Genomic DNA, 10,254 nt, shown 5'->3' on the forward strand with positions numbered 1-10,254 from the left:
TCTCAAAGTCATTTTTCTTATCAAAGCTCTTTGTGAGTGGATTAGGTGTACAATAATTATGCATGGCATTAGGCCATAATTACTGATGGATTGTATTTTTTGCTGCACTGCAGTCAGTTCAGTAAGAATGTAAATCAGATGCCTTCATCACTGCATTGTGTCATAAACTGCGGCCAAAACAAACGCACATAATGCAGCCCATATAAAACAATAAATGTAGCTTTGTGGCTGTTCAAACATGTATACATTTGTGCACACTTGACACATCAGTTAAAATGGATAGATGTTTATTTTGTGGCAAAAACAAAAATTCACCTTCTAGGAAACTAAGCATGTTAACAATCAAACATTACCAAAATACTGCCTTTTAGCCAGATGTGAAGAACTAAATATATAAATCAACAATCCTCAGAATGAGTCACACGAACTCACTAGGCACTTTACAGCTCCAGACTGCTCAATCTTTTTTGGACGCAGACCTGTTCAAGTGATATAATGATCCATTTTAGCATGTGGGAAATTAAGTACATTTACTCAAGCACTGTATTTAGCTACAGTTTGGAGGTATGTAAAGTCTGCACAATTTATAATTCTACTGCACCACAGTTCAGATGGAAATATTGTACTTTTTACTTTTTTTATTTATTTAACAGCTATTGTTACAAGTTACTTTGCAGATTAATATCTAACATATAAAAGAAGTCAGTTTGGGCAAAATTATGTATTGTTGTAAAATAAACCCACTGAACAGCAATGGTGGAAAGTAACCAAGTACATTTAAAATTGTACTTTAGTACAGTTTGAGTTCTTCAATTTTCTGCTACTCCTCTACAGTTTAAGAGGAAATACTATACTTTTTACTCCACTTTTTTTTCCAATATAGTCCTATAGTTACTAGTTTCTTTTCAGAATAAAATTGTATGAAACATAATGATCAGTTAATAAAGTAATAAACTACCAAAATGTGAAGCAGTCAAAATTAGATCCAGTTTGACCAGCTACAACATTAAAGTACTGCTCATGTTAATTAACATTAATGAGCTAATAATATAACAATAAAATACTGATAGACCTTTACTTGTAATGGAGTATTTGGTATTGCTACTATATACTATATAATGTCCCCAAGACATGTCTTAAAACACATAAAAATGCAGTAATATCAATATGAAAATGTTGTTCATTTAAAAAGTTGAACAACACAAGATGCCTACCACTTTTCTTTCAGCTTCTGTACTCGTCTGATTGGCTTTCAGACTAGTTGTGTTCAGCAGATGAACGTGAAAAAAAAACAGGCTTCTAGTGTCAAACTCTGCACATTCATCCTTCTGCACAGTGAAGCTCAAACGTCCAAATGAAGTATAGGCTAACATGCAAAATGAGTTCCACGCATTTATAATATGGGGTTATTTAATGGGTTATTTATAATAATAATAATAATAATAATAATAAAAAACACATACCTGTACTTCATTTAAGTAAATTTGCTGCCTACTTATGCACTTTTGCTTCTGAATGCAGGGCTTTTACCCCTAAGAGAGTACTTTTAAGCTGTGGAAGTACTACTTTGATTTAAGTATAAGGTCAGAATACTTCCATTCAATCACTGGGGGGGGGGCAGCTGCAGCTTTTCCACAGGTTCTCTCATTCACGTGGCGGCCCTGCGGTCAATTTTACCGGGAGTATTTCATGACTTTCAGCCCCGCTTAAGGACCCCGGTGCGCCTCAGGAAAAAAAAACAACGGAGGCTTAACAGGAATCAAAGCTGTCATTCTTGAGCTCCGAGCCGCTCAACACACTTCACCGTGCGGGAGCGCCGATGACAAAAAGCCCGTGTTTTTAGCGGCTCTGCCGGCCGCAACTGGATCATATGACTCGGCATATCCGTAATGCTCTTAGACCTGCTGATGGCCAGCAGTGGCTGCGCTCCACAAGACCAAAAAGCCAAAGGAGTTTAACGGATGTGTTGCTGCGATTATTCGGCCAAGTATCTTTATCCCACATTTAGATTAGCTGCTAATGACGGAGGGAAAAGCCTCGTTGCAAGAAACACACAAGGCCACGTAACCCGAGAACAAGGGATCATGCCTGTGTGAAGAAAACAGGTTTAACTACAACACGGACTCATTAGACATCATGTAACTGCAGTCACTGCTGCTTGCTGCAGGGGTTTTAGACACCAGAGGTGGAAGAAGTATTCAGATCCTTTAATATCACACACTGTGAAAGCACTCCACTGTAAGTAAAAGTCCTGCATTTAAATATTTCAGTTTTATCCTTAAAAGTATCAAAAGTAAAAGTACTCAGTGTTTTACTATTATGGTGATTTTCCTGTTACCGGTGCATTAGTGTGTGTTGCACTTTACTGCTGAGGTTGAGCTGGTTTTAACTAGTGCCCAGAAAAACACATCAGTTTATCTCAAAAATCTCCAAATTTGGAGATAACATGGTTTGATTGGTAATGAATGGTATGAAAAATTGTAATCTACAGCTGTCGGACAAATGTAGTGATGTAAAAAGTACAATGTTTGTCTCTGAGATGTGGTGGAGTATAAGTATAAAGTTGCATAAAATGGAAATACTCAAGCACATGTACCTCAGATGTTACATTTTAAAGTGGAAATATTCAAGATTAGTTACTTTCCACTAAGCTGGTTGTGGTTAAATCACAGCACATGCATCTGCAGGTTGTTTCTGGCATACAAATATTTATTTGGGGCGTATGCATTCATAATTAGGTGTACATTTCTTCACAACAAATGCATTTCTAATAGGCAAATTCATCAATTCAACACCCGTAATTCCTAAAGGAGACTTCACCGTCATGAGCAGTCAGAAACCCTTAACAAATTAAGTTAAACATCAGTGGAAAACGACAACAAAGCGCATTAAAAGCTTAATGCAACCACAAAAAAACACTGACTGGAAAACAGGTAACATCATAGTGTGGTACTTTAGAGTGCTCTTACATTATGTGTGTTATGTCTTTATTTACTCCCCCACCCCACTGATGTGCACCCCCTCTCCTTACAGCAGATACATGTCACCACTAATGGACATCAAGTGCTTCCTTTTTGCAGCTCCTTTCGGGACATACATTAGAGACAGAAAAACCCATTTCTCGACCCATAAATGGAGCACATACACACATTAGCTCACTTGCACACACACGCACATGCACGCACTGCATTCAAGCCACTCACTCTTTCTAGTGACAGTGAACAACCTGAAGATCGTTAACGAGTTGAAAGGAAGGCGAGGCCAGGATCTGTGTGAGGATTACAAGCGTACCGTGCAGCAACATGAACAAGCATCTGATTAGTAGTTTATAAAGTTAGACAGGCTTTGATTCCAACACAGGTCCTGCTTAATAGAGATCCAAAATGTCCCAACATGACACTAAATAAAGCTGGTTTTAAACTATGGCAGTGGGAGGCAGATTCATACACAGTGTGTGCATAATTTCTATATTTTTTTCAACATTTGTTTTGCTAGAAATCTGTAAAAATCTGTTCAGTTTTTTCTTTAATGTGATCCAACGCCGTTTACTACATTTTGAGAAGGTTTTAGAGGTATAAAAAAGCGTAATGGTTTAATGGGCCCGAAGCATTTCGCATTCAACTTCATGGATCTAGATCCTTCAAGACCTCTGAAGAAGACTGACTTATATCACAGTGTCCTGGGGGAAAAAACAGCTGCTGTTGAGTCCTCTACATTCATGGAGTTCAGTCAAATCTCAAGCACAACACAGTAAGGAAGTCAGATCTTCTCCCAGGTTTGAGCTTTTAATAAAAGAACGCCTTCCTCCATGTTCGTCATCTCCTGTCTCCTCTTCAGCTCAGTTTGTCCTGGATGTTCATCAGGCTGGCGTATGACTTTGCCCGTTTGGCTGTAAAGACACAGAATTGACATTACAGCATTACAAAGTACCATTTGAAAATTACTTTTGCTGCCTTATTTTGAGTTATCAGTAACCTTCCATGGCCTCGTGCATGAACATTGTCAGCTTGTGGTAAAATTCTCATTTTGACTTGATGGACACCCCCTGCTCATGACTATGTTTACATTTGTGAGATTTCAATACTGGCACAAACAATGCCCTTAAATTGTCATATAAAGCTATCTGTTCTTCTCCATTTGTGGGCAGATTTCATTCACAAAAATGCTACCAAACAGTAAAAAGAAGAATTTGACTCCATGGGGCTTCAAGTCCTGCTGCTGAAAATTATTTGAGGAAAACAAACCCTGTCAGTAGTCGTATTAGTGGACCTGAAACAGTATTAATAATATTAATAGTACAACTGCAGAGCTGTACTGTGGCAAAAAACAAATAGGGAATGTACTGACATTAAGTTAGATGATTAAAAAAACATCAGTCCATAACGGAGGACGGTCGAGGGGATGTGGCAGTCATGGAGATGCTTGAGGAGCTTAAACAGTAAGTGATGTTACACTGTCTGGTCCAATGTGAAACCCCTGGGGCCGGATTCACAAAGATATTTGACCAACAGAACATACATTTTGTATAATTTTATTTTTTTGTCTTTATTTCACTTGTTTCAGTAACGCATTTAAATTACAAATTCATTCAGATTCCAAGTGCATTTCCCCTGTGGAGAGAGAAAGTCTCGTACAATAGGTCTGAACCACTTGGAAATATAATTTGTATGCGCTACATAAAGGGTTTCTGCAGGTTTCAATAGGTTTTTAGCACCTTTTTTAAGACCACTATGAAAGCATTTTAAGACCTATTATATAATTATACTGGCAAAAAAAGTATGATGATATGAAGGAAAATCGGTATTGGTTCAATGTTGGTTTCATTTTGTAGTTGTTGATCATACGCATTTTTACCAAAAACACATTTAAAAGCGAAAATTAAAAATTTTACTTTGTACAAGTAACATTATCTTCATTAATCCAATAAATATTTTATTATTATATATAAATGCAAAATCATATTTAAGACATTCTGGGGCCTAAAAGTCAGATTATTGTATTTCAGACTTTTTAGGACACCACCTGTACTTAAATACCAATCTATTTGTAAGGGTGCTTCTTGCACAAGGCCCAATGTTTCCTTGACCAGCACAATTCATTTGTTGTTCACTCAACAGCTACCCCTCTATCCAACCAATACAAAAAAATATTTAAAAAAAAATAAAGTTCCTATTCTCCTCAGTCTTGGCCCTGGGACCCTTCCAAATGTCCATGATCCAGAGGTTTGCAAGAGGCAACCCCACTATGCTTTAGAACAACCAAGAACCCCCCCCTTCATTCATCACAGCCAAACCCCAATATCACAGTCAGTCAAGCACCCACCCTCCCCCTCCTGCCTCCACAAAGACCCCAAACCCCTCAAAACCCCGTCAAAAAATCTCTCTGTGTGACAATGGGCGAATTAAGCTGGTTACTCACGGTGTATGAGCTTGCGTTTCTTTTGTTCAGAGTGAAGGAAGCTGCTCAAGTAGAAGATGATGGGCAGAAAGAGCATGAAGCTGGACACAGCAATGACAGGCACCGTCTCCTCGCGGGGGAAGGAACAATTGTAATACTTACTCCACAGTCGGCGGGTCATATTCATCTAAAAACAAAGTGCCAAACACAACATAAACGTCAGCTGACAACAATTATAGGATAGCGTTACTATTAATTCGACCCTCTTAGGGTTCTGGTCTCAAATTCAGGGATTCTACCGCTTGTAGTTCTTATTGAGAAGGCCAGGAGAGCATTCAGGAGCCGAATCCTGCTACCACAACAAACAGCTTTCATTCATTTTTAAACAAGTAGTTCAGTTTCAGAGTTTTTTTGCTCACATGTGACTCGGATCTGTTTTTTGTTTCATGACAGTGTGAACAGCACAAACCACATGGCAACTTTTCCTTTCAGTTCTCATATGTGGTCCGAATCAGATACAGGTTGGGTTTTTCGGTATGTGACCTGTGAACAGTCATATCAGAACCCATGTGACTTTTTAAGTCGACATTCATCCTGCAGGTCACTTCAGGACCGTGGCCATCACACTGGAATCTGATATGGGCCACATTCAAAAAGTAATGTAAACTGCCAAAGACCAAAAGCTCAATTTTCCAGTTTGTCACACAATATTAGTGATAGTTTTTCCTATCAGTGGCCTCTAATATGAACTCAGCACCTAGTGAGACATTGTAAGACCAAACTAAACCATGAAAAAGAACATCTAATTTCATAATTAAGGTTAAAATATCAACTAATGACAGCAATAAACCACTGACTGGCCATCAAGAGCTGCAAGATTTCCATTTTCATGGATTTTTTTCTCCAGTTATTAATGAACTATCGTATTATAGTATAGTATAAAAAAAGGAAAAACATTCCAACCTACTTGTTTGCTTTCAACCACATCTTCACGTCAAGAGTGAACCGTCAAGTTTAATGATGAAAGTAACCTGGTACAACTTTTGGGTGTGACACAATTATGAACTCATTATCTCTAAGACCCTTCTGACTGTCTCTTAGTGTCTACAGATTCCTCTAGGGGGTGCAGCTTTCTCTCTTCTCATCTTAAAAAGAGGAGCCGTATAAATCTCTGCTCCTAACATACATACCGCATCCTCTATGTCAATACACAAAGTCTGATTCTTCTCCATGCCGCTGTACAGTTCATTCAGGTCTTTGTATGGGCTCTTACAGTTTGTGCACAGCTGTGAATGGTTCCCCTGTGAAAAGAAGAAATGGAGAAAGGGACAACAGACATTATAGTAACCTTCTCAACATAAACTCATGATAGATATTAGACATCGTCACCTAATTTATGGTGTTACCTCTTTATACTTCTCAAAGCAGGTGAGAGTTTGGTTGTGGGTGGTCAAGAAGAACAGCGTGTCATTGGTCAGGCTCTGCCCTCCTTCAGTGATACAGTCTGCACAGATGGCAATAAACACAAACATAGGTTAGGTCTATTTGTTCACTTTCCCTGTTTTATCCAAGAGTTTAACCAGATTTAATTTGTTTTAGTTCAACAATACAAACAAAATCAGCTAAAAAGGGTGGATGTAGAAACAAACTAGAGCTAAAACAACAGGTAGAATAATTCATTAGTTGGTTGACAGAAAATTAAACTGCACTATTTGGATAATAAAGTAGATTCCATTGTGGGATTAAACTGAATATCTTTGTGTTTTGGAGAGTTGGTCGTATACGTAAAACAAGCTAGACTTCACCTTGGGCTTTAGGAAACTTAACTGGCATTTTTCACTACTTTCTTACTCCACGAAAACTCAATAAATCGATAATGACACTAATAATAAGTTGCCGACATACACAAACCAAATGCTCACACTCTCCTACTGGCAGAAATCCACCAAATCTGATGCAATTATCTCACAAAGTCACAAGCTTCTGTGATTCATGATGGGTATCCTGGTGGCTGAGGAGTTTATCCAGTAAAACGACAAAGTCACATGTTTGACCTCTGCAACATCCAGTGTGTCCACTGCCCACTGCTGCCCCTACTTGACCCTGCACTCTGACCTCTGCGGTCAAATGTGTGCGAGTCAGGGGTTCAAACAAAAGCACAAATTCCCCACAGATAGAAACCCAGATAATTCACATATGTCTAAAACCACCGGGGGGGCTTTAAATTCCTGCGGGGGACTTACTGTCACAGGCCGATTTGCTCCAAATGCCCACCAGGTTGCTGTACATCAGGTAAACCAGCATCAGCCGGTCACTGCGCAGAAGGCTGTCCCTGCAGCTCACATTACCAGGACCCTCCTGAGGAAAAAACACAGGCACACGTTATCATGCAGCCAGTTAACTCCTATGCATACATGTGTTTGCACTCCATAAAGACCAATAGATCAGCTGTAAGGGAAGGGGTTTAAGAGCAATTAATAGTCGAGTCAAACAGACGAATTCGTGTTTCCTCATATTTGTCCCCAGCAGTCAGTCACATCACAAGACTCGTGATCATGAGACAACTGCGTGTAGACAAGGCCTGTCCTCTTTAAAGAAAGAAAAAGGGAAGCAGACCAGACAGACTGCAGACTAAAAAAAAAAAAGCTCAGGGACAAAATGACTTTGTGTGTATTTGTGCACGTACCTGGTCTGATGAGATGTTTGTGTAGATGTTCTTGAGACTGCCAAAACTGGAGTAACAATTCTGGCAAACCTTAACAGGTCGAGCGGCGGGAACCAAACACGTCACATAGTCCACATACAGCTGTCCGAAGATGTGGAGCAGCTCGCTGCAGTAGTCACTGATCTCCGGGTCCTCGGGCAGAGAAGAGAGCAGATTCAGGGAGAAGAGGGGATCTGGAGGCGGGTTGACCACAACAGCAGGGCTCAAAGACGAGGTTTGTCTCGGTTTGTCCGCTGGATCTGAAACGGCGAGGTTCACTCCGTCGCCAAACACAGCAGGGTAAATGTTAAACACTGCCAAAACCAACAAACAGCTGTGTTTGTGGAGAGACATGGTCGGAAACGAGGATTAAAGCATCTGCTGCTCTTCTTTCACTCTAAACAACCCATGATTTCCTGGTTGGGCTCCCAACGCGATCATGTGACCGTCGGTAAATCTCGCGAGAGCACGAGAGAACAGCGCTACTGTAACTTCTCTTTACAGAACCTCCATGTGGATTAAATACATATTAAACAACATATAATTGGCTTTTGAAAGCATGCAATATAACGACTGTAGTTTATACGTGTTGTATACTAATAAATATATTAGTGGAAGAGTTCTTAAAGTCCCCCTCCACTCAAAAATCTGTTTTTTCTTCTTGTTCCTACAGTTGTATGTTTGAGCTTCACTGTGCACAATGATATATGTGCAGAGTTTGACACTTGAAGGATGTTTTCACATTCATCTGCTGAAAGTGCAAAGTTTCTCAGCATGATTATTAAGTCAACCCTGGTCCAGTGTGAAACCTTATACAAATGTGATGTAGAAACTTGAGCCACCAGTGCACATATAGACTGAGAATGGATTTTACAGTGAAGTAGGAGATCTCTTGTGTCCAGCAAGACTTAAAACTAAATTTGTATATTCATTGATTCTGGAGTTTTTAATGAGGTGAAAAAAGCACGTCATACACACATTATTGTTCCAAGTAGATCCAAGTCTGGAGGGTATCTTTAACATATAACATTAATTTGGTTTACATTCATTTTACTTGTGTTATGCATTCACTGTACCAAAGGAATACCGTTTTTTTTACTCACAAATCCTACTATTTCTAGTACTTTTGCCACTGAAACTAAAGAAAAAACAACAACAATAGTGCATCTTGTTCAGAAAAATGCACTTTATAGTGGTATATAATTATAATTATGGTGATAATAATGAAAAGAAGACGAATATACATACATAAACTACATTAATAATGATTTTATTATGTTATTTAAAAACCAATAACACAAGTTTTTCACAAAACACAAGGAAGAGTTGGTGCGGTTTATATTACAGTGTAGGTCCTCTGCCTACAGTGTGTGTGTGTGTGTGTGTGTGTGTGTGTGTGCCGGAGGAAGGTGTGAGAGTGCGTGTGGTGCGGTGCGTGCGTGTTGGACAGAGATAGCCGTTTCTCCTGGTCTCCTCGTTATTTAGGTTTTTGACACCATACAATTTTGCAATGTGCGCTCGGCTCGGAGCAAATAATTACGGAGTCAAGGTAAACGATTTGGGCTCCAATCCTGATTGTGATAATTGTCAAAAACCCCCTCGAATCAAGCAACCGCAGTCAATGGTCGTTAATGTGAAATTAGTGGCTCTTGATAACTTGCAGGCCGCATCAATTCCGCAGTCATCAGAGCCTAATGAAAATAAGGGGGGAGACAACGCGCGCAGCATTAGCGGCCTATTCTGATGGCTGCGCACAACTCCGGCGGTAAATATGGATTCTGGCCTCTAATGCTCCTCTCACTGCACATGGCACCGGCAGCTCATTAACTCTTCTTCTCCTGACCAGAGTTCACCTAATTGTTCAGATGTTCCCCATTCCTTTATTATTCTCTAGTGTGGCTCTCAGAAAGAAGACATGATTACAGCCTAAAGCCTTATGGTCCTGCTTTCTTTTCCTTTTTTTTATCTTTGTGTGCAGTTATGGATTTCCACTTGGTTACACAGTAACTTTTAGAAATGTTTAAAAAAATAAAAATAATAATAAAAAGCACAAGTATCTACATGATTATTAATAATAATAATAATAATAATAATAATAATAATAATAATGCACGCATGAATAAAACGTATAGGCTTATAGGTGAGCCTCAGTC

The 10,254-nt window shown here is 39.2% G+C and overlaps 1 protein-coding gene across 1 annotated transcript; it reads right to left on the reverse strand.

Annotated features, from left to right (window-relative positions):
- Positions 1 to 2,688: 2,688 nt before the first annotated feature.
- Positions 2,689 to 8,546, reverse strand: ostm1 (osteoclastogenesis associated transmembrane protein 1). Its single transcript, XM_051408464.1, has 6 exons — positions 8,084 to 8,546; positions 7,641 to 7,755; positions 6,804 to 6,901; positions 6,588 to 6,698; positions 5,419 to 5,584; positions 2,689 to 3,889 (listed from the first exon to the last, which is right to left on the reverse strand). The coding sequence occupies exons 1-6, from the start codon at positions 8,453 to 8,455 to the stop codon at positions 3,834 to 3,836; spliced, it is 918 nt and encodes a 305-aa protein (XP_051264424.1). The 5' UTR covers positions 8,456 to 8,546; the 3' UTR covers positions 2,689 to 3,833.
- Positions 8,547 to 10,254: the final 1,708 nt, after the last annotated feature.

Source organism: Dicentrarchus labrax, unplaced genomic scaffold (genome assembly GCF_905237075.1).
Source record: "Dicentrarchus labrax unplaced genomic scaffold, dlabrax2021, whole genome shotgun sequence".
Classification (NCBI taxonomy): domain Eukaryota; kingdom Metazoa; phylum Chordata; class Actinopteri; family Moronidae; genus Dicentrarchus; species Dicentrarchus labrax.